This window comes from Aegilops tauschii, chromosome 4, assembly GCF_002575655.3.
Source record: "Aegilops tauschii subsp. strangulata cultivar AL8/78 chromosome 4, Aet v6.0, whole genome shotgun sequence".
NCBI classification, from domain to species: domain Eukaryota; kingdom Viridiplantae; phylum Streptophyta; class Magnoliopsida; order Poales; family Poaceae; genus Aegilops; species Aegilops tauschii.
The window spans coordinates 516,421,872-516,446,971 of NC_053038.3; the positions used below are offsets into that span (position 1 = coordinate 516,421,872).

The 25,100-nt window shown below is 46.9% G+C and overlaps 1 protein-coding gene, 2 non-coding genes and 1 pseudogene across 3 annotated transcripts; 1 reads left to right on the plus strand and 3 right to left on the minus strand.

Annotated features, from left to right (window-relative positions):
- Window positions 1-12,851: 12,851 nt before the first annotated feature.
- LOC109762638 (uncharacterized) lies at window positions 12,852-13,857 on the minus strand. Its single transcript, XM_020321511.3, has one exon. It carries the CDS (start codon window positions 13,837-13,839, stop codon window positions 13,243-13,245), a length of 597 nt encoding a protein of 198 aa, XP_020177100.2. The 5' UTR covers window positions 13,840-13,857; the 3' UTR covers window positions 12,852-13,242.
- A 5,331-nt stretch (window positions 13,858-19,188) lies between these two features.
- Window positions 19,189-19,259, minus strand: TRNAG-GCC (transfer RNA glycine (anticodon GCC)). Its single transcript has one exon. It is a non-coding gene; the product is annotated as a tRNA-Gly (tRNA).
- Window positions 19,260-21,010: 1,751 nt separating this feature from the next.
- LOC109762612 (flavin-containing monooxygenase FMO GS-OX-like 4) lies at window positions 21,011-22,812 on the plus strand (annotated as a pseudogene).
- Window positions 22,813-22,957: 145 nt separating this feature from the next.
- TRNAG-GCC (transfer RNA glycine (anticodon GCC)) lies at window positions 22,958-23,028 on the minus strand. Its single transcript has one exon. It is a non-coding gene; the product is annotated as a tRNA-Gly (tRNA).
- Between the last annotated feature and the right edge of the window lie 2,072 nt (window positions 23,029-25,100).

Consider the following 25,100-nt stretch of genomic DNA (forward strand, 5'->3'; position numbering starts at 1 on the left):
AAGCGACTAACTCCACAGCACCAGAGCATCTTACATCACGCCGTCCGTACTTCATCGGCCTTTCTCCCCTCCCCTCTCGAAACCCTAGACTGCTCATCCACCGGCGTACCAGAGCCCATTCACTGCCGGCGGCGTCCACCTCGCCGGATCTGCTTCTGCGGCCGCATCTACCCCTCCCACCTCCCCTAGAAACAAGTAGACTGCTCATCCACCACTGTACCGCAGCCCATTCAGTGCCGGCCTCGTCCATGGTGCCGGATCTGCTTCGTCGGTACTCTCGTCAACCGCAGCGCATCTGCAGCGGCTCATTCGTACTCCCCACCGGAGACGCTTCGTCCACACACCCCCCCGGAGCCGCCCCACCGATGCCCCCGTCGACGGCCTCTAATCCTCTTCGCCGACACCTTCCTCAACCCTACCGGAGCCGCTTCGCCGACACCATCGTCAACCCCACCGGAGTAGCTTCACCTATACCATTCTCAACCCTACCGGGGCCGCTTTGCCAACTCACAAGTCCACGGCCTCAGATCCGCTTCCTCGCACCCTCATCCAACCTACCGGAGCAGCTTCTAATGCCCCGTCCACGGCCGCAGATCCGCATCGTCGACACCATCCTTAACCCAACCACCGGAGCAGCTTCACCTACGCCCTCGTCCACGGCCACAGATCCGCTTCGCCCACACCATAGTCCACCCTACCGGAGCCGCTCCACAAACACCCTACTTGACGGTTCTAGATCTCCTTACTGGACCTCGACAGCCAGCACAGCGTCATCACCCTTGACGTTTCTAACCTGATTCCCAACGCCTGGAAAGATGCCAAGCACCCGCCACGGCCTAGGTACTTGTCACCTTTAAACCCGTCCAGCATCACCTGCCCGATGTACTTCAAATATACTAACAGGTCGCTGTTACCTGTTATGTAGCTGGCAAAAACTACAAGGACGACGTTTCTTCTGGATCTAACAGCTTGGCCAACCAAGATCCTAGACTAAGGCATTGCTATTATCTTGTAAGTGCATCTCTCTCTCTCTTGTATTGTTCTGTGCCTGCCGGCGTGCTTTGCTAGGATTTTCGACCAGTAATCCCTTTGTGCAGACAATGATTTATACTACTGGCTGCTAAATTAGATATGTAGATGTCATACATGATACTACCTCGTACCTTCGTTCCTAAATATAAGTCTTTCTAGAGATTCCACTATAGGCTACATACGGAGCAAAATAAGTGAATCTACACTAAAAAATGCATCTATATACATCTGTATGTGGTCCATACTGGAATCTCTACAAAGACATATATTTAGGAACAGTACATTACACAAAATCGTAGGTGGCATGTAGGAATTCCAGTGCACTGCATTAGGCTCCCTTAGAGTGCCTGCTAGTGCAGCACACAGAGTCATGGCTAGTTTATGCTACGCACACAATCATTAATTGGTGTTTTAGATATGCGCAAGGGATATGCAATGTATTATCATGTAGAGATGTCTGAAATTAGCCGTGTCAACTTGCAGATAGGGTTACACAATGAGAAAGTACAAGATATATGTGGCAATTTCATGGAACATCGCAAAAAAAGGAGAGGCAGCGGTGAGCCTATACAGTGTGCTATGGTACGTCACTCCTCCATTGCAATCATCGTGACATATTATTTGTATGTCAGTTCTATTGGCCAAGTTTCTTAGGGACAGTTATTACGAGTTATCCTAAGAAAATAAGCACCTGTGAATATAAGCTCCATGTAATAAGCCAACCAGTTCTTTTCATTGTGTTTTCAGCTTATCTTTGGTATGATCAGTGCAAAGTCTAGATTGCATTATATTTTCTCATTTTGCTGCCCATATGAAAATTAATTTGACTTGCAAACATCACAAATTGAACCCAGTGCAGTAATTAATATGATAGGAAAACAGACCATCACTATTTGCTCAAAATGCAAATACAAAGATACCATCTACTTGGCACAATCTACTTTGGTCAATGTTTTCCATAGAGATCCCATTGCCTAATTTAAACGAAGAACACATGACCCACATTTAAATGAAGAACAATTATTTATTGAAATTCGATGGTCCAAGTGGCTGGTTATTATCATATAGCAGCACCACCTGAAAGCATCATATAGCAGCAGCAGCTCATAGCAACTCATCATACAGCAGCAGTGTGCAATTCATCATATACCAGCAGCAGCTCATAGCAATTCATCATATAGCAGCAGCAGGAGCAGCTCATAGCAATTCATCATATAGCAGCAGCAGGAGCAGCTCATAGCAATTCATCATATAGCAGCAACAGGAGCAGCTCATAGCAATTCATCATATAGCAGCAGCAGGAGCAGCTCATAGCAATTCATCATATAGCATCAGCAGGAGCAGCTCATAGCAATTCATCATACAATAGCTGCAGGAGCAGCTTATAGCAACTCATCATATAGCAGCAGCAGCTCATAGCAATTCATCATATAGCAGCAGCAGCTCATAGCAATTCATCATATAGCAGCAGCAGCAGGAGCAGCTCATAGCAATGCATCATATAGCAGCAGCAGAAGCAGCTCATAGCAATTCATCGTATAGTGGATCAGAATGAAAATTTGGCAAAAAATCAGAGGAGATCCTCACCTTGTTGGATGAGCTCATCCTTCAACAACACCTCAAGGCCACGGCCTGGGAGGTGGGGAGGGGGAATAAGGTGCCTTCTGCCGTAGTGTGGCATCAGCCGTAGTTGTGCAGCGCCTGCCGGAGTAGTGCGTTGGACGAACCACAGTGGAGCAGCTGTTGGAGACCATGAGAATGAGGGGCGGCGCTAGAGGGGGGAGCAGCCAGGGAGATTTGCCCCTACCCGCCGACCATGTAGCCTAGCTGGACAGAGCATCATCGAGGACCAGGCCAGATGGGACCAGTGGCGACGGCTCGCTGGAGGAACCCTAGTGCTGCAGGCGGGGGATCGAGGTAGAGGGAAAGGGGAGAGGAGATGCAAGCGGGCAGGGCAATGAACGCTTGCGTGTTTGTTTTTACTTGAGGGTGAGGTGTGACGCGGGCGTCACCAGTTGCATTTTGAGTGTAATATAGGCAGACAACAGAGTCATTTCACTATTCCCCTTCCCTTCAATTTTTAGTGAGGTTCTACCCGAAACACCCCCCTCCAAAGCAAAATTAGTTAAGCCCAAGCCCATAACTCAAAAATGACTTCTTTACATCTTTTATGGCTTATTTTGATAATAAGCCAAAGGCGGAATAGAACTGGCCCTTAACCTGCAATTCAATTGTGCGTGCAATGATGAATCACTCCTGCCTGCTATAGTGTACATTTAGGCATCATCATACATGGCATAACCTAATACATGTGCATTCCATTGTAGAATCTAGAATATGCAATGTTTATGTTAGTTCATACGTTGCACATGATGTTTAAATGTCCCTTAAATCTGGTCAGTCAAGTGATGGTCTTTAAGCCTCCTTCTTTGCTTCTTTTCTTGATATGTAAGATTTGCTTACACATCTGTTCAATTGCTTGTTTGCATCAGCCAGCCATACTAGGACTGTTTGCTTTGATTACTTGTTGTTCTTGACCTAACACTCTAACAGAGCTTGTCAACGATTTAAACACTAAGGGCTGCTGTAGTGGGGCCTTTTCTAACTCATAGGTTACATAAAGGTTTGGCTGTACACTAAAGTAGGCTCTTCAAGAGTACCTGGAGATCCAGTTCGAAGGTATGCCTAGTTTTTACATAGTGCAGACATAATAAATGCTCATTTCATTGTGTGCAAGTGCAAGAGATGCGGCATGTTTCATTATGTGGTGTTGTTTTGTTATAATCTCATCCTTTTGTGTTCACAGATTGGAAAGTATGCATATTTATCTTCCAAGGAGACGAGTAACTAATTTTTGTCACCTTGCAGAGGGGATGCAATGAAGATAAGATTGAGGATTTCCAAGTGCAAGATGTTAGGAAGGAGCCTTTGAAGAGAAGTAGGAGCTGCGCTGAGCCTCTTCAACCTGTTAAGGTAAGTCACTGTATCCAGCTCAACAGTTCAATTCCTTGTTTGTTTCAGGCATAGTTAATTTGCTCTTTTCAATTGCTTTATTTGTCCTCAGTTAATGAGATGCCCAAAGGATGATGCCTGAAGTTGGGTACTTGTATAATTATTAGTTGACATAATTAAAGGCCTTACCATTTAATTACTCTGCCGAAGTGTGCCTGAAGCTTTGAAGTCTATTAACCAACTATTATTGCATGAGGCTCACAATCTAGTTTATACTAGGCTAATGATTGCATAGTTTTGCTTGTTGTAGTATGTTTGTATGAAACCCTCTGCTGTTCATTATGCTCCCAAAGACTTTAATTGAGATACAGAATGGCCAACTGCTTGCTTACTTCTACGCAATGTGTTGTCTAAATTTGTAACTTGTTTGTGTTTTGGATTGGGCCCCAACATCATGCTCCTCTGGTGAGCTAAGAGAGATTTCTGTATGCAGGCTGCACAGACTACTTTTTTATAATTTTTAAACTATCACCTGCTTATGCTTCATGACGTGTAACATTATTGTTAGTCCTGTTTTGCCATGTACAAAATAGTCTGTCTTGCTCGCTTCACTGTTGTAACTATATTTTTGCCCTAGTCATGTGTACTTACAGAAACATTTTAGGATGAAGTGACATCAACAGAAAGATCTGCGAGCAGTGCGGCATGGCCGTTACCGAATGATTATGGATTGGAATTGGAATGTGCTGATGTTCTCGAGCATCAACTAGAGGTGGCAAGACAACGTGTACATGATTCTCAACGTACAATTAACAAGTTGAGACTGGACATGCAGGTATTAGATGCAGGAGTCAAAAAAATGAAACAAGACACTGAGGTAACAACGAAGGAATTGGAGATTTTGTAGACTGAAATTTGTGCTATCTAAATCCGGCCAATCCTATTTTCTGAAGAGATTATAGTTCAAATGGTAAGTTATGTTGATGCGCGTCCATGATGTATGAGCTGTATTTGCCCAGTGTATGTAATTTGCTGTTTGTGTATGCTTTATTATCACTGGTGCCGAACCATAATGCCCAGTGGTATAATCGGCTGTAATTTCTTTATTGTATAGTGTAGGATTATTCTACGTTTCTATGCCTTAGTCTCTTTATTGTATAGTGTATGTTTTTAGAGGTGATAGTATAGAGTAGGATACTTCTTTGAATATGCTATATCATTCAAACGGGGGCCAACTCGCCCAAACGTTGTAGTGACCATGGCCCTCCACAGGCCGTACGATCCATGGGCCATCTACGGGACGGGCGATCCATGGCCTTCTATGGCCGTCGGATCCGTGGGCCTTCTATGGGCTGTCGGATCCATGGGCCTTCTATCGGCTGTCGGATCCATGGGCCTTCTATGGGCCGTCGGATCCATGGGCCTTCTATGGGCCGTCGGATCCATGGGCCTTCTATGGGCCGTCGGATCAATGGCCTTCTATGGGCCGTCGGGTCAATGGGCCTTCTACGTCCCGTAGGATCCATGGGCCTTCTACGGGCCGTCTCATCTATGGGCCTTGTACGGGCCGTATAAGGGGCCGTAAACGGGCTAGAGTGGAAATCGTACGTTTTATGGGCTGACCATAACGGGTCGTTAATAGGCCGTATTTGATGATGCTATGAAAATGGCCCAACAGATTAACGGGCCACAAACGGGCCGACTGTATCCATGGGCTGAATTTGGCCCACAAGCAGAAAAGGCCAGTAACGGGCCGTAAGTAACCGAATGCTGGAAATGAGCCCAAGAATAAATGGGCCCTGAGAAGGCCGAAAGGTAACACAGGCTGGAAACGGCCCAATGGAATAATGGGCCGCTAATGGGTATAAAGTGATACACTGTTCATTACGGGCCGGTTTCACCACGGGCCGTTAATGGGCCAAGAGTTACAAAGGGACTCATATGGGCCGAAATACGTCATGGGCCATACATGGGCCGGAAGTTACAATGGGCTGGAATCATATTGGACGGCCCATATGACGCTACTGGGCCTAATTCCGGAAGGCCGTAATGGGCCGTGAGTTAGCGGGCTGTAAATGGGCTATATGCGAACATGCCGTTAACAGGCTTTCCGTGGGCCGGCCCACCACCTTTTAACCAAGTCAAACATGCCATCCTTTTCACAGGAATGGGCCTCTGTTGGGCCATGCCACGTGTCGACGTATCATACGCGCCTTGGGTCCAATGAGTGGACGACATCTGTCTCAACGGTGAGCCGACACGTGTTTCCTCCAGCCAATGATGATTTTACACGTGGAAAATCCCCATTGGTCGGGGCTGTTAACGGGTTATCGGATCCAAAACCGGACCCGATAGCTTAATGGCGTTCTGTTACGGTGGATGCCACGTGTCGGTCACCCTTGACGAAAGCACTTCTGTGACGCGCGATTTATCGTCATGGAAGTGGACACTTCCGTGATGATAATTTTGGTAATGTCATGGAACACTTCTACGACAGCACAGGTATGACTATCTTGATTTTGTCATAAAATCGTCATGGATGTACATGCATGACAAAAAACGCGACCTACTGTGACAAACACGTATCATCAAGGAAGTTTATTTTTTTGTAGTGTATGCTCACGTTGACAAAATTCTTTCATAGCACCCTTGGACAGATTAGTGCCATTATCAGTTATGATACCGTGGGGAAAGCCAAAACGGAAAATCACCTTTTTAATGAACTGAACCGCCGTCGCCGCGTCACATTTACTGACCGGCTCGGCCTCAACCCACTTTGTAAATTTGTCAACCGCCACCAGGAGATGTGTCTTTTTGTCCTTGGACCTTTTGAAAGGTCCAACCATATCAAGCCCCCAAACTACAAACGGCCAAGTAATCGGAATCATCCTCAATTCTTGAGCCGGCACATGAGCCGTCGTGAAAATTTCTGACATCCATCACACCTACTAACCAGTTCTTCAGCATCAGCATGAGCCGTCAGCCAATAAAATCCATGACGAAAAGCTTTAGCGACGAGAGACTTTGAACCGGCATGATGACCACAGTCTCCTTCATGAATCTCATGCAGGATCTCGCGGCCCTCTTTTGGAGAAACACAAAGTTGAAAGGCCCCTGTAACATTGCAGTGATGCAGCTCTCCATTGACAATTGTCATTGACTTAGACCGCCGGGTTATCTACCTGGCTAAGGTTTCATCCTCAGGTAACTCGCCCCGGGTCATATAAGCCAAGTAAGGGACTGTCCAATCAGGGATAGCACGAATAGCCGCCACCAATTGTGCTTCTGGGTCAGGAATAGCAAGATCCTCCCCTGTAGGCAACTTGACTGAAGGGTTATACAGAATATCCAAGAAAGTATTGGGTGGCACCGGCTTATGCTGAGAACCCAGCCGGCTTAAAGCATCAGCCGCCTCGTTCTTCCTTCGATCAATATGCTCAACCTGATAACCCTTGAAATGACCCGCAATAGCATCAACCTCTCGACAATAAGCCGCCATGAGTGGATCCTTAGAATCCCAAGTACCAGAAACTTGTTGAGTCACCAAATCACCTTACCCGGCTCAGGTTCATCTCCTTAGCCATCCGAAGACCGTGGAGCAAGGCCTCATACTCAGCTGCATTGTTAGTGCAAGGGAACATTAACCGGAGAACATAACAAAATTTCTCACCTCGAGGGGAAGCTAGGACCACTCCAGCCCCCGAGCCCTCCAATTGCCTGGACCCATCAAAGTGAATAGTCCAATACGTGTTATCTGGCTTTTGTTCAGGCATCTGCAGCTCTGTCCAGTCATTGATGAAATCCACCAGTGCTTGAGACTTGATGGTCGTGCGAGGCATATATTTCAAACCATGAGGTCCAAGTTCAATGGCCCACTTGGCTATCCGACCTGTGGCTTCTCTGTTCTGAACAATATCCCCTAAGGGAGCAGAACTTACCACAGTGATAGGATGGCCCAAAAAATATTGCTTAAGCTTCCGGCTGGCCATGAACACCCCATATACAAGCTTCTGCCCGTGCGGATATCTCTGCTTGGACTCGATAAGCACCTCACTGATGTAGTAAACCGGCCTTTGAACCGGATATTCCTTGCCTGCCTCCTTCCGTTTCACCACAATGGCTACACTCACAGCTCGGGCATTAGCAGCCACATATAACAGCAACGGCTCCTTATCAACAGGGGCAGCAAGAACGGGCGGCTCAGCCAGCTGTTTCTTCAAGTCCTCAAACGCTGCATTAGCGGCATCGCTCCAGACAAAATTATCCGTCTTTTTCATCATCTGATACAGAGGGATAGCCTTTTCTCCCAACCGGCTTATGAACCGGCTCAAGGCCGCAATACGACCCGCCAAACGTTGAACATCATTGATACACGCCGGCTTAGCTAAAGAAGTGATGGCTTTGATCTTCTCCGGATTAGCTTCAATGCCTCTGTTACAAACCAGAAAACCCAAGAGCTTGCCTGCCGGCACACCAAAAATGCACTTGGCCGGGTTAAGCATCATCTTGTAAACCCGAAGGTTATCGAAGGTTTCCTTCAAGTCTTCTATCAAGGTCTCCTTCTTTCTGGATTTCACTACAATATCATCCACATAAGCATGAACATTGCGCCCAATCTGATTATGAAGACAGTTCTACACACATCGCTGGTAAGTCGCCTGGGCACTCTTGAGCCCAAAAGGCATAGACACATAGCAGAAGGCTCCAAAGGGAGTTATAAAAGCTGTCTTCTCCTGGTCCTTAACTGCCATCTTGATTTGATGATACCCAGAATAGGCATCCAAAAAACTCAAACGCTCAAAACCTGCCGTAGCATCAATAATCTGATCAATACGAGGGAGAGCGAAAGGATCAGCCGGACAAGCCTTGTTTAAGTCTGTGTAGTCCACACACATACGCCAGGTGCCGTTTTTCTTGAGTTCCAGCACCGGGTTAGCCAACCATTCCGGATGAAAAACTTCAACAATAAACCCAGCCGCCAAGAGCCGGGCTACCTCTTCACCAATGGCCTTACGCCTCTCTTCGTTGAAGCGACGAAGAAACTGCTTGATCGGCTTAAACTTGGGATCAATATTAAGAGTGTGCTCAGCGAGTTCCCTCGGTACACCTGGCATGTCAGAAGGTTTCCATGCAAAAATTTCCCGGTTCTCACGGATGAACTCAATGAGCGCGCTTTCCTATTTTGGATCCAGATTAGCACTGATGCTGAACTGCTTGGATGAATCGCCAGGAACGAAATCAGTCATCTTGGTATCATCTGCCGACTTAAACTTTAGGGCCGGGTCATGCTCCGTAGTTGGCTTTTTCAAAGATGTCATGTCTGCCGGGTCAACATTATCTTTGTAAAATTTCAACTCCTTTGTTGCACAGACCGACTCAGCATAGGCTGCATCACCCTCCTCGCACTCTAAAGCGATCTTCCGGCTCCCGTGAACAGTGATGGTTCCCTTGTGACCCGGCATCTTGAGCTGCAGGTAAACATAACAAGGCCTGGCCATGAACTTAGCATAAGCCGGCCGTCCAAACAGAGCATGATAAGGGCTCTTAATTTTCACCACTTCAAAGGTCAATGTCTCCGACCTAGAGTCATGATCATCTCCAAAAGCGACTTCCAGAGCTATCTTACCAACCGGGTACGCCGACTTACCCGTCACCACGCCGTGGAAAACAGTGTTCGATGGCTTCAGATTTTTATCTATCAACCCCATGCGACGGAAAGTTTCATAATAAAGAATATTGATGCTGCTCCCTCCGTCCACGAGTACTTTGGTGAACTTATATCCTCCTACCTGTGGCGCGACCACCAACGCCAGGTGACCCGGATTATCAACCCGGGGCGGGTGATCTTCCCGACTCCACACAATGGGCTGCTCAGACCAGCGCAAGGAACATGGAACTGCCGGTTCAACGGCGTTCACCGCCCTTTTATGAAGCTTCTGATCCCGTTTGCATAAACTTGTGGTGAAGACGTGGTACTGCCCACTATTCAACTGCTTTGGGTTACTCTAATACCCAGATTGCTGCTGCTGATTCCCCTGACCTGACTGTTGATGGTAGCCACCCTGATTGCCTTGATTGCCTCGATTACCTTGGAATCCAGAGCTAGAACCGCCACCGCCATAACCCGGTCCATGAGAGCTGGATCCTGAGCCACCACCCGACCCATGATTGTCTTGAAAAAGATTGGAACTTTTGTACTCCTTCATAATGAAGCAATCCTTCCAGAGGTGGCCAGACGGTCTTTCTCGCGTTCCATGCCTTGGGCAGGGTTGATTTAGCATCTGCTCAAGATTAAAACCTGATCCTCTGGTCCGTGGGGGCGGTTTACCTTTACGAAGCTGGCCATTATTCTGCGCGTTGGTGTTAGCCACAAAGTCCAAACTATTATCAGCTTTGCGCTTACCATTTCCTCCATGGCTCACCGGGTTATGTTGCTGCCCTCTGGTGCTGCTGCTCTTCTTTCCCTTTCCCAGCTTTTCATCGTCAGACTCGGGGTCCTTGGTACCATCAGAGTCAGCATATTTAACCAGAGCCGCCATGAGTGTCCCCATGTCATTGCAGTGGCGTTTGAGCCACCCTAATTTCTGCTTTAGGGGCGTGAAACGACAATTGTTCTCCAACATCAAGACTGCTGAATCGGCATTGATGCGATCCGACGAGTGCAGGATAGTTGAGACCCGGCGCACCCAATGGGTTGTCGACTCACCTTCTTCTTGGACACAGGAGGCTAAATCCACAATTGACATGGGCTGCTTGCACGTATCTTTAAAATTCTGGATAAACCGGACTTTTAGCTCGGCCCATGACCCAATGGAGTTGGCAGGGAGCCCCTTCAACCAAGTGCGGGCCGTTCCCTCCAACATCAGGGGGAAATATTTAGCACACGCAGCATCGCTAACATCTAGCAATTCCATGGCCATCTCATAACTCTCGACCCATGCTTCAGGAGGTAAGTCGGCTGTATAGTTAGGCACCTTGCGAGGACCATTGAAATCCTTGGGCCGACGCTCGTTGCGCAGAGCCGACACTAAACACGGCACACCCAAATTTCTAAAGGTTACACCCGGCTCCACCGAAGTTGTCGGACGGACCAGAGAAGGTTGACGGGCCGCATACTAAGCCACCAGCTCGGCCTCCCGACGCGCCCTACCTTGATCCACTACATTCTGTGCATCGACTCCATCACCCGCCGGGTTATGTCCATGGGGCAGATTGTGGTGTCGCCTGCTGCTTGACACAGCCGGCTCATCGATATGCCTACTGTAACTCTGGCTCGGGCGAGGGGTGGAATGAATCCTGTCATGACTGTAAGAATAAGCCTGTTGCCGAACCAATGTTGTCTGAAGGAGCTCTCTAGCCCTCCATGTTTCAATCGCCGTTGGAGACTCGCCTTCAACCGGGAGAGCCGCCAATCGTGACGCTGCAGCGATCATGTTATCCAAAGGGTTAGAGTAATGACCCGGTGGTGTCGGCATGTGTTGTGGCGGGATATTGTTCTGACGAGGCGGGTTCGTCGTGCGCGGATGAACCGGCGTAGCCGCCCCAGGCGCTTCAACCCGGTTAACCACTGGCGGGTTACTGGTTCCTGCTCCTGGCATGTTAAAGAGATTTCTTCCTTCGTAAACCGGGGGCAGACGAGTCTGATGCCTCATCCTCATGACTTCGTTCGAAGCGTTCTAATCTAGCATGAGCCGGTAAGACTCCGTCCGAATCCGCTGCGCCTGAGCATCCAACGTAACCCGCTCTGCGGCCATCCTAGTGTCTTCAGCCGCCAGGTCTTCCTTAGCTTGAGTTATCTGGTCTCGCAGTTTTGCGACTTCTGCGTTATGCTGATCTCGATTATCCGGGTTAACCTCCGTCGTCAACAGTGTTGCCAAGGTGTCTAGTAAATCGGACAATACTTGAGTCGGCGGGCGCACAGGGCCTCCTGCCCCGGCCGCCGTCGCTGCTGCTAACCCGGAAATCAATGCCGCTGCAGTTGAAGAATGCTGTATTGGCTGCGTACCGGCCATGAAGATTTGCAACTAGGTTCGGCGGCTCACAGGGGTCCGGAATACTGTCGCCATCGGAACAGCCCCCAAGCCGGCCGTCTTGCAGTTGATACAATGACTCGGTCTCACCGGTGTACGACTCACCATCAGAGTAAACAACCGTCTCGCCACCAGATGCCGATCTATCCTCAGATTCCGCTCCATGGATGAATCCCACGAAGGCACAATTCATGGCGGGCTGAACTCGGGTGGGTCTCGCACGCTGAGCCGTCCCGATGATGTCGGTGCAGATGTTCGGCTCAGGGCCCGGTTCGCCGAACTTGCCGATGAAGACGTGAATTCCGCCGAAGGGGACCCGGTACCCGTACTCAATTGAGCCGGCCTCGGGGCCCCAGCCTGCGTCGTCGATGTAGAGCTTGCCGCGACGACTCTTGGTCATCCGACCCACGGCGTATCCCTTGATCCCTTCGAAGTTGCCCTTTAAGAACTCGAAACCACCGTGCGCTGGCCCCACGGTGGGCGCCAACTGTCGTGGGTTTGTCACGACAGATGTCCTAGTGTGAGGACTTAGTCGTGGAGCCATCGAAATGAGATTAGCTAAAGGGGTTAAACGGGGCAAAGGACACAGGGAGTTTATACTGGTTCGGCCCCTTGCGGTGAAGGTAAAGGCCTAATCCAATTTGAGGTGGTATTGCTAGGGTTTCGATGACCAGGGAGCGAATACGCTTAACATGGCTCTCGGTCTGTTGTTTCTTGCCCTTAACTCGCCGTCGGGTCGTCCCTTTATATATACTCAGGTTGACGCCCGGTGGCTTACAGAGTCCCGGCCGGCTCATAAACGTGTCCGGCCTGATGATTTAACTACAATTGCCTTATCATACAAGTTATATACATATGACGGTTTACACCTACGGGCCTTAAGCCGTCTTTGGGCCTTGGGCCCTTCATAAGTTATCCTCTTAAACCGCCATCTTCAATTCCTTCTTGGGCTTTGTCTTTATGAGTCGCCATGAATATGACCCGTCCCTTCTTGGGCGGGTTAACTCAATAACTATATCCCCAACACCTTTCGTACAAAGTTGAGTCACTTATTTTGAGACAGAGAGAGTATATCCCTTAGATATTGCAGGGAGATTCATACTTCAGTTTTTTTCTTTTTTATATACTGTATTATAATATCACTTGACCGAGACCAAGCCACATCCATATATTTATATACAACGGTTTTATCACAAGCTACTTCAGAACCTAGAACCCCAATTCGTTCCTAGTAGTAGAGTAACCCTTCCGTCCCTATGATCTCGTCATAAGACGAGGCCAGCAAGTCTTGGAAAGTCGTCGCACCGAATGCGTGAGCAGCGCAAGGATCGTCAAGGTCAACGACCATGCTGCTCCCGCTGGACTCCGGCAAGAACTCTCTGTCGTCTACGGGCCACCCAGTGCTGGTGACGCCGGCAGAACTTGCACCAGCCGTCGGTGTCAATGGCAACGACGACGACGATGACGACCTCACGTCCCCGTTGGTGGGCTGCTGTTGGATGAGCCCCTTGAGCTCGGCGTACAGCTCCTCCGATCTGTGCGTGAGCTCTCCGCCGTGGTCCGCCGTGGCGACGGCGGCTTCGTCGAGAGGTGGAGGGGGGAGGGAGGATTCATCGGAGTCGGAGGCGGAAGGGCTGTCGGTGGCCGCGGTAGGAGGAGTTGGTGACGGCGCCATGGCCAGCAGGTGCCTCTTCTTGAGCTTGGTGTTCCAGTGGTTCTTGACGTCGTTGTCCGTTCGGCCGGGGAGCTTGGCGGCGATCACGGACCACCTGGTGACATAAGTTTTAGCTGCCAGACTAATGTTTCGAGAAACAAAGAGGTTCATGCAGCTGGCTAGCTATATATACTTGCTTCCGATGTCGGCGTAGAGGGACAATATGAGGCTGTCCTCCTCGTCGGTGAAGCGGCCGTGCCGGAGCGCCGGGCGGAGGTAGTTGAGCCACCGTAGGCGGCAGCTCTTGCCGCAGCGGTTAAGCCCTGATATTCATGCAGGCATACACATACAATTTGATTATTACTTAGAAAGGGAAAGAAGAACATTCCGATGTAATTTTTACTGTGTTTGAGGTGTTTTGTACTTATGTAAACTTTTATAACATAGGTCTGAGTCCTATGTTAGTCGGCTAGATCTTAGTTGACTGAGTTTCAGTCAAGTGACAACATATAAAAAGAAGAAAGAAAGAAAAAAATTGCACGGATCTCCACATTGGATCTTACAAATGCAGCATCGATTGAGACTTGGTTAAGTCTTAATCGACTGGGATTTAACAATCCCGCTAAAAAGACATGCATGCAAGTCTAGCCAGTGAGCAAACATTCCAACGACGTCAGGACATACTTAATCAAATTCAAGTGGAAATTATTGTCCTTGGGCTGAAATGAAAACCAAAATAACTGAATTTCAGTGATTTTGGTAATGACAGATTGAGTAATTCAAAACCGTCCACACACGCACGCACAAATTAGTAGTAGGAATACTAGGCGAGAGTAAATTAACCACCTGCTTTGTGTGGCAGCGTCATCCAGTTGCCGGCATTGGCGAACCTCTGGACGAAGCCGGTGAGGATGGCATCCTCCTCCCGCGACCACGCCCCACGCTTCACGCTCCGCCTGTCGCAGCACGGCGACCTCCCCATCCCCTCCCCGGAGGAGGCACACCGGCACAATGCACGGGCCGGCTGAGGTGAGAGGTTCAGGTCGTCTCGGTGTGCCTTCTCACGGCCGGCAGGGAAATGAACGGCAACGGGTTATATATATAGACATGCATCGATCGATTGAGAACCAACGGCCATGCTGCACCGAGCAAGTTGACCAGGCATATTTTGTATAAGTATATATATGACCCTGTAATGCACCAGACCTAATTAACAATCATCCCAAGCTAGACTTTCATTCACATCCATCGATTAATCATGTTTATACAAAAAAAGTCCAGGAAGCGACACTTCTTGCCTATGCGCGGGAGGCACAACACATGCTTGCTCACACTTGACAATTTGTGCTTGAAACTAGATTGAACTGACGTGTGTATGGTGCCAGCAAGGCCTCTTGCATTATCTAAAAGAATATGAGGTCATCAGCTACATGAACATCATTCCATTCCCTCTAGTTAACAGGCAAGTCCATACCACATGGTCCTTTTGTACTTCAGTACTGGAGTTTCGTACTCGAACTTTTATAAATACTCCCTCCGTTCCTAAATATAAGTCTTTGTAGAGATTCCACCATGGACTACATACGGATGTATATAGTTGCTTATTCGAACAACTTTCTGACCTCAAGATTAATTCATAAGAGCAAGCTCTTTTGCTTTGGCAAGGCCAAAGAGGTTGAGGGCCAGTATAAGCAACTTTTTGGTTGCGGGTCTGGCTCGTCCCTTTCCAGTATCTTGGTATCCCCATCCATCATCTTAAGCTGCTGAATAAGGAGTGGAAGAGTATTGAGGTCCTCTTTGAGAAAAAGCTAAGCAGTTGGATGTGCAATCTACTATCTTACACAGGTTGTCTTGTCCTCATTTACATTGTCCTCACTAGCCTATTGATGCTTATGTTATCCTTTTTCAAAATACCCAAGGGGTACAAAAGGTTTAGATTAGAATTATAGATCCTGCTTATTTTGACAATGTGATGTACATAAACAGAAATATTGACTAGATAAATGGGATCTTATTTGTAGGCCAAAGGATCATGATGGCCTCGGAGTTGAGGACGTTAAACTAAAAAAAATAGGTGTTTACTTTGTACATCCATATCTATACCTCTACTACGAATATAAAAAGAGCGATTTGCGGAGATTTAACACATCTCACCCGCTCACGCATCTATCCAATGGTCTATGTTGCTCTAGTGTTTAGTGCTAAACATGTTTAGCATGTAACTAATATCATACCTAATATAAACTTTACTGCTAACCACGTAATTCTATCTTACCTAATACCAACGTGCAATCAATATATTTCCCAATGTTAACGTACGATGCAATTAATATATTTTATAATATAATATGGTAATTATATTCTACCTAATATCAACCTGCAACCAATATCTTTTTAATAAAGTCGACGTTAGCCCATAATTACAATTGAAGATATTTTATTAAAACATGTTCATAGAAACTCATGAAAATGGAGGAACATTAACGTAAGTCCTGGTTGATTGGTCAATGTGAAATTGAGTCAAAGATCATCCACGGTGAGTATTTGACTTGTAGTATTCATGAGCCAAAGATGAGGCGCATGAAATATTTGATGTATGTGATGTGGTGTTGTTTACTCTGCTCATCAAATATCATTTCTACCATGGTAATTTCAGACATCCATGTATTTTTGCCATAAGAATAACTCTGCTAAGGACCATCAGAAAGACTATCACATTTATTGCCCAAAACAATAAGAAGATAAAACACCTACACTTCGTGCAAGTTAAGTTTTTTAAACAGTGGGAAAAGCTTTGCTAGATTTGATTATTTAAGAAAGAAGATTGTGTAGGAAAAGGCCAAAGCCTTAAAACAGGTGGAGTACTCTTCAGGTATTAGAACCCCAAGGGGTTTCACACTCGAAATATTCCACAACGTCGCCCCTCTTTTGTTGTTGGAGAAAATAGTTGATGGCATGGTTGAGACATTCTCGCAAACTAGCGTTATGTTCATTCCAAATCGTCCAAGAGACAATCGTGAAAAGCGAAGCCGTGGTCTTTTAATTGGTAAGTTAAGAGAAGGGAGACAAAATTAACATATGGCTCCTTTCATGCATGTCGGTATCCATGGCATGACTAGGTCAGCCAATTATAGTTGCTTAATAATGCAATAAATTATGGGTGAAACTTTTCTCACCGATGAAAGGATGTTGATTTCTTTAACGCCTAGAATCCACAGGTAGAATCTAAGGGTGTGTACAGTTTGAAGACACACAGCGACCTCAACAAAATGTGTTATACAATGAATTATCTCTCGGTGTTTGAATATATATCTCTATAAAACTACATGGCGGTAGAATTTTCTTGTAAACAGTAAAAGTAATCCCTTAGTCACGAAAATGTGGACCTTTTCATTCAGGTATTTTTGGGCCTCTATTCTTTACAGCAACTTGATTTCGAAATAAAATAGATCCATGTAATAGGTGGAAACCTTCAGGCTTCAGCTGATGTGATAACGTCTGCATTACACTACATCAACTCTTATTGCCTAAGTAATAGTGTAACTTTTAAAAAACGAAAAACAGTGCTGGTCTCCGCAGCCTCACATGCATTTGAACCGTCAAGTTTGAAAAGATGGCATGATTTGAGCCTCCGGTTGTAAAGGCCGTTATCAGGTTGTTATATAATGTAACATTATAACCTAGTGTATCTAATCTGGCAGCTGGAAGGTCCTAGGAAACTACATGGTACAGATAAATATATGAAACAATCAACACGTACGTCATCCATGGACCTTCAAAGTGCCAGTTTGTGCAACTAATGTCCCGTTCGAATACTCAACTAAACTGTTCTTTTATATGGCAGATCATGATGTTTCAGACAAGAGCGTGGTTGGGAGGAATGATGTACGAGGATTACTTGGCACCTTGATGTTGATTGATAACCTGATCGGAAAATGCAAAATACTGGGTGTTGTGTGTAATAACATATGTAGCGAGGGATACTTTTATCCAACATGGGTGACAGCATGATCTTAGGATTGAGCCACTAACGGTTTAGTCGTTATACAGATATACATTTTTCTTTGTATTTCACCTTCTTTTATTTTAGCTTGTCGTGAGGACTTTGTTGGTTGTGTGCATCTTAGTTATGCAGGAGCCGGGTGTAATACTTAAATCTTTTAAGTAATAAAATGTCCCTTTTTGAAAAAAAAAACATATGTAGCATGCTTTTCTGGCTTATACTGGCTTAGATTTTGTTTAAAACCAGTACTTATGAATAGCATTGCGCTTCCTGAGAAAAGGGGTAGACCCACGCAACCAGAAGGCTGAAAATGTGAAACACGCTGAAGCATACGAGGACAAGCAATTATGTCACTGGCACCAAGATTTGTTAACAATAAATAGTTTTCCAAATGTATGATGTACACTTTTCAAATATGTGATGATCATTTTTTTCAATTTTTCGTAATACAATACATTTTTATATATATTTAGACTTTTTAACAATATTTTCATGAGTATATTCTCGGAATTCTTTTCTATGTTGTTGATAACTTTTTTTAACATTTTAATACATTTTTATGAGAGAAAAATATGAGACTTGCTAAACGGGCCACTCCACCGTTGGTCCATGTAGGCTTTGTCGTCGTACTAAGCGGCAAATAGGAGGATGCCGCCCTGGTCTGACCCACATGGTTCACGGTACCCCAGCCAGATGGTTCAAATTTAGGCCATGTACACCCGGGTTTTTTTTTACGAAGTGCCATGGATTAAAAGTGTCTGACCCAGAAAAAAAAGTGTCTGGCCCAGACCACACAACTTCAAAAGAAAATAAAATTTACAAATAGGTCATTAGAGAGGTAAACGGCATCTTCCTCATGTATACGTCGTCGGCGCGCCATACTCCAATGTCGCAAACCCAGCCAGACTTTGAATCTACGATGGAACGAGAAATTGGCGGGCTACGCAAGAAGACGACGGTGGCCAACATCTAAAGATCATATCGTCGCAACGGAGAGGAGGATGAGGAAAGGATCGTGCATGACGAGGACGGTCGCCACCTCTGTGACTGTGAGCTAGTTCTGGACGCAGAGGAAACTGCTTTGTCCGTGTGGGCTTTAGCTACAAACTTCATTACCGACTGTGACCCAAAAGCGACATTGAAGGGAGGAGGATGGTACAACAATATTCGACGATTGCTATCACTTGTCACAAGAAATCAGTCATATTGCTTTTGATTACTGTCCTAGAGAACTTCTGTATGTATTGAGTTTTTTTGAAGTGTTGTATGTGATGAGTGGATCGAAGAGGCTCCTATTGAGCTAGTTCCTCGGTTGATATTCGATTTAAGCCTGATCAAAAGCTACTAAAGAGGACGTTTATTGGCAAAACAAAGACACAACAACTCGAAACAGTTCCTTCAGTTTGCATAAAAAATGCAATAAACTTTAGTAGGTAAACTGTATGAACAAGTAGCATATGCATATGTATGAACAAAAGTGCCGAACTCAAAAATTTGTGACAACAAAAATAAAAATATGCACCAGCCGGGAATCGAACCCGGGTCTGTACCGTGGCAGGGTACTATTCTACCACTAGACCACTGGTGCTTCGATGTGCAATTTCTTTGAAAAGGCTAAAGACTTCATGCCTAGAAATCCATTGGAGAGAAACACTTTCATGAGTCGATTTACATCCGTCAGCACATTCAGCTGCCAAAAGGAAGAAAAGGATCCTAAACCAAATTAATGAGCTCGATCTTGAGGTGAGCAAGAAAATCTGTAATGTGCAAACAGACCACAATGCATTTTCTTTCACTTCTCTTCTAGCGAAAAAGGCTCAAGCCCGACTTCACAAATAACGCCAAATAAATGGCAGCGTAGCCATACACATACGGCATAGGGACAGCAAAACCTATGTATGTAGTTAAAGATCGAAGAGCAGCAATCGGTGCTCACATCCTAGATGCTAGAGGCATGTCTGAGAACGCTGAAGCAAGTCAATCGTTTTTAAAATGCAATCGAAACATACACATGGTAGACAAAGTTGCGGAACCTTCTGTATTCATACATATTGGTAGCTTACAAGATTCAATTCTTGGTCGATCCTGCGGACATAACAGGAAAGCAAAGAGGCGCTGATGTGGGGGTAAATTTTCTCAAGCAAGTAGCAAGTGAAGCCCACCCTTAGTTCTGCCCATGGATCTAATAAGTTGTGGATATGTAACAAGTTCTTTTCGCTTTTGTTGGTAGTTTATCGCCTTTTCCTTCTTTTCGCTTTTTTTTTTTGCGGGGGCTTCTTTTCGTTAGTGTTCCATTGTAGATCCTTCATGCATGAAGTGTTCGAGGCTTTGTAAGCTTTCCAGCGCCTCTGTATCTTGTCGTTTTCTATTCTTGCTCGCTGTTATATGTTGCAGTTGTATAATGACCGGTTGATGGCTTTGTTAATTTAAAGTTGGACTAGGCTAGCGCCCTACTCGAGCTTGGCTGCGTCTTTTCTCTAAAAAAACTCCTCAAAATTTTGAGAAGTTAAAGATTTGAAGGAAGGGCAAGAAGGAGCTTAACTCCTCAAACAATCTTTTAGTATTTGGGATAGTACGATCTTTTATGGTGAACTTCTAAGTAAGTATCGTCACTAGGGCATCTCTATTACAGTGATAGTGACTGGAGCAGACCATCGCGAAAGGATTAGTCTGCTATTGAAAATTTTGAATACGATGGGCATGTCGGTTTATGCTCCCTCCATCCCGAATTACTTATCTTTTGTCTAGAACTAGATATTTTAGTGTTAAATGCATTCATATGCAGACAAATCTAAGACAAGTAATTTGGTACGGAGGTGATAAAAAATTTCTGAGGATGCCAAGATTGGTTATATTCTATAGTGTTAATTTTTTGGGAAAAAAAAGCAAGCATATACACAAGATAACAATTTATAAATGCATGATATTTTTGAAATCAAAGTCACACCAAGACATGGATAATATATAACACCCACGCCTTAACGTGCTCCATTGTGGACTAAAAATTTATGTAACATTTTTGGTTAATTTATAGGTTTTTGAAACTAGATTGTAAACTCGAAATGTACAATTTGGAATGATTAATTCAGATCTAAAGCTCTAAAAAATATGATATTTAGCATGGACAAATGGAATCTTTTTTACATAATAACGTTGCTGGATATATTTTTATCGGTACTCCAGACGGCCTGATTATTGCACATGTGTAAAACAACAAGTTGGACAGAAACTCTGAAAACAAAGAGGCGGCTCGCTGCAAGAGAAAGAGAATAGAAAAATGGGCAGCTCGATCAACTGCTCCTCATGGAGAAAACAACTGACGCCACGGCGAGAACACGAGACTTTGCTCGCGCTCCTCTTCCTCCGATGCCATCGCGCCGCATCGCCGTGATCGGCGCGGGAGCTGCTGCGGGAGGGCCACTCGCCAGTCGTCTTCGAGCGCGCAGCCGGCGTGGGCGGCACCTGGCTGTACGACGACAGGCGTCGGCGGACCCGCTCGGCGCCGGCGGCGTCCACGGGAGCCTCTACGCGTCCCTCCGCACCAACCTCCCCCGCGAGTGCATGGGCTTCCTCGACTTCCCCTTCGTCGCCGACGAGAGCTCCGTTGACCCGCGCAGGTTCCCCGGGCACCAGGAGGTGCTCCGGTACCTCGAGGCGTTCGCGCGGCGGTTCGATCTTCACGGGCTGATCCGGCTGGAGACGGAGGTGGTCGGCGTCCGCCGCAGCGGGGACGCGAGCTGGAGCGTGTCGTACTGCTCGAGGAAGCTCGCCGGCACCGACGCTGGCGGCGAACTACAGGAGGAGGAGGAGGTGTTCGACGCCGTCGTCGTCTGCAACGGCCACTTCGCCGAGCCCCGCCTCGCCGAGGTCGCCGGTAAGCTAGTATGCACGATTGCACGTGGTACTGGTCTGGTTAGTGAAGTTGGTACAATTTTCATGGCGGTCCATCGGTGAATGATGTGCAGGCATAGACGGCTGGCCGGGGAAGCAGCTGCACAGCCACAGCTACCGTGTGCCCGACCAGTTCCACGGCCAAGTCAGTAGTACTATCATCCATCGCCTTAATTTGTTTCTTAATTTTTGACCGGCAACACTTGTTCTTAATCTTGTGGCTAGGCTGATCAAATTTGCAGCATGTAAGTATCTTCTTATTGGTAGGTGGTGGTGATCGTAGGATACAACCCCAGCGGGATAGACATCTCGAGAGACATCGCCGGCGTCGCGAAAGAGGTCCACGTCGCCATTCGAGGGGCGCCTAGGAATGTCAACCGGGTCCCGTTTAATCCCGTTTAAAGTCCACTTATGATATGATAGTTCAAAAAGGTTTTTTGTTTGTTTGAGGAAAATGAACTATCAAGATAGCAAAAACTAACTAAACGGGATTGCGGACGCCATTTATTTGCCACTTACACGCGCCTGCCGAGATGCAGAGCGCCACTGCCCATGCCAACCTGTGGCTACATCCCATGGTATATTAATACCAACTGGTGCTAGAAAATGTCATCGATCACGCCCACATCCAATCCTCTAATCACATCGAGCTACTTCTTCAAATGGTTGGATGCAGATCGATTGCGCCGAGGAGGATGTCAGCGTGGTGTTCCAGGACGGCAGCCGGGTGAAGGCGGACGCCATCGTGCACTGCACTGGGTACAATTACAACTTCCCGTTCCTGGAGGATGACGAGGAGGCGGGTGTCGTCACCGTCGACGACAACCGTGTCGGCCCGCTGTACAAGCACGTGTTCCCGCCGCGGCTGGCCCCTCGCATCTCCTTCATCGGACTGCCATTCAAGGCGATCCCTTTCCTGGTGTTCCAGCTCCAGAGCAGTTGGGTGGCTGGGGTTCTGTCGGGGAGGATCGAACTCCCGCCGCCGGAGGAGATGATGCAGGACGTGGCGGCGTTCTACACGGACATGGGGAGTAAGCATGTTCACCCACGACCTCGGCGCAAGCACGTTCGAGTACGAGGAGTGGCTGGTGGAGCGGTGCGGGCTGGAGAGAATCGAGGAGTGGAGGAAGGCGATCTACGTCGCGGCGAGAGGCAGGGTGAGGGACCGGCCAGAGAGCTACCGAGACGAGTGGGACGACGACGCCCACCTGCTGGAACAAGCACACCGTGATCTCATCAAGTACATCTGATCTAAACGCTCTTATATTTGTTTATGGAGGGAGCATATGATTCTCCGCAACGGCAATAACTTTTGTGCCTGACATCAAGATTTGAGTGATGAAGTGAGTGCAAAGCAGAAATAGGACACACAAATATGGAAAAGAACATAGACAATGCACCAGCCGGGAATCGAACCCGGGTCTGTACCGTGGCAGGGTACTATTCTACCACTAGACCACTGGTGCTTTGATGAGTGATTTTTTGAACATTCCACCAATTTCAGATCTAGCAAACCTTTTTTGAAAAAAATATATATAATTAGTTACCCACTTTGATGAGTCCATTTACATCCTTCAACAGATTATGCTGCCAGAAAGAAGAAAAGGATCCTAAACCAAATCACTGAACTCGATCTTGAGGTGAGCAATGAAACCTGTAGACCACAATGCATTTGTTTTTCACTTCTCTTCGTAGCCATACACATCAAAAACAGAGGTCCAAATGATAAACATATAAAGATCAATTACAACATTTTGCATAGGGACAAAAGAAAACTTTGAAGATCAAAGAGCAGCAGTCTGTGCTCGCATCGTAGATATGGTAGCTTACCGGTTGCCTATCCTGCAGACATAGTTTTGTCCGCGGATGGGGGGCATAGATTCGACAGATAGCTGGTTGAGGATGCCAAACATGGGTGTAACAAGTTCTTTTCGATTTTGGTTGTAGTTTCACTTTTTCTTTCTTTGGGTTAGTTATAAAAATGAAAAACGAAGGCAACTATATACAACACAAAAGTGAATGCAATCTTGCATATGGCAATCATTTGTATGAACAAGATCAACGGCGGAGCTATGTAGAGAGCTGAGGGGGCCGTGGCCCCCCTTGTAGGCCCATCAAGCCATGCACGTACACTTCAGGCACAGAGGGCAAACCTGCTTCCGCCTCCACTGTTCGTCTCAATTCATGAACCAGCCAACCTGCCGCCATGCCGCTGCATTCGCTCGACGCGCCCAAGCCCACTAGCAGCTCGCCCTGATCCGCGTGCTCCGTCGGCGAACATCCCGGCGTTAAGGAGGGAGGAACAAGGGCGCGCCTCAGCCCTTTGACCGTCGTCTCCTGCTCTTTGCCACTGGCCTCGCCGGTCCGGTGCTCGTCCACGTCGGCCGGCCACCCATCGTCACCGTCCGCCCCTCCCAAAACGAATTTGCAAGCGCTCTGTGCGGCTACGCCCACCCATAAATCGTGTTGCGTATGTACGAGTAGGACAGTGAAATTAGGAAAACAGGGGCATCACTAAAATTTGGATTTTTTTTGTTGTTTCCTGTATGAGTTTGATTAGTAATTTAGCAATTAGTATGCATATTTATCTGATCTAATTGGGGATTTCTTGTTTCTTGCGTCACAAATTTGCATTTGTTCTGCTCAGTAGACAGATCAAGTGACCATGGTTAAGGGCAGCGGCGGCAAACCAGATTCGATCATTAAAAGCACTAGGTGGAGTTCTCGCGTTGGTTGTATTCATAGTCTTATGAAGTTGTTTAACGCGGTAGATTTTGTTATCCAAAATATGGCTGCTGATAGATCAGCGCTGCCACCAATATGGATAAGTATAAATTTGCTTCAAGGCTACAAGTTCTAGCTTGTTGCGGTTGGTTAATTTTTGTTTTGTCATTGGCCCCCCCATATATTCTTGTCAAGCTCCGCCACTGAACAAGATATATGATACTCTTCACAATATACAAGGGCATGTTTGCGAACCGGATCTTGCTTACTCCATTCAAAATCAAAAGGAATTGAACAAACAGCAATAGAAATAACATGCATAGAAGGAAGTGGGAATTCATGCTGTTTCCTGTTGAAAAAATAGCAATTGAACAAACAGCAATAGAAATAACATGCGTAGAAGCAACCATATCTTGTTTCCTGTTGTGCCCCTGGATTGGAACGAAAACGAACATATGAAGATCAAATATAAGAATTCATTTCCTCAAAAAAGAATTCAATTCACATAAATCCGCCGTCGCCCAGCCGAAGCAGAGGAAGCCGAGGGCTCCGCCGTCCAAGCCCCCGGGCATGTCCAACGCCGACTGGAGGGCGGAAGTTCAGTGTCGAGAGGCTGTCACCACCGACCAGCGGAACAGGGCCAACGCTAAGGCCCGGGACAGCGCGGCGCTCGCGGCTGCGGCGGCGGCGGATCAGGCGGAGCGCTCGGCCGAACAAGCCGAGGCGGCTCGCGTGGGGATGATGAATCCACCCGGCGGCCACGCCCAGTACGCGCCCTGGAGCCAGCAAAGCGTCGGTTCTCCGGCCGGCTTCT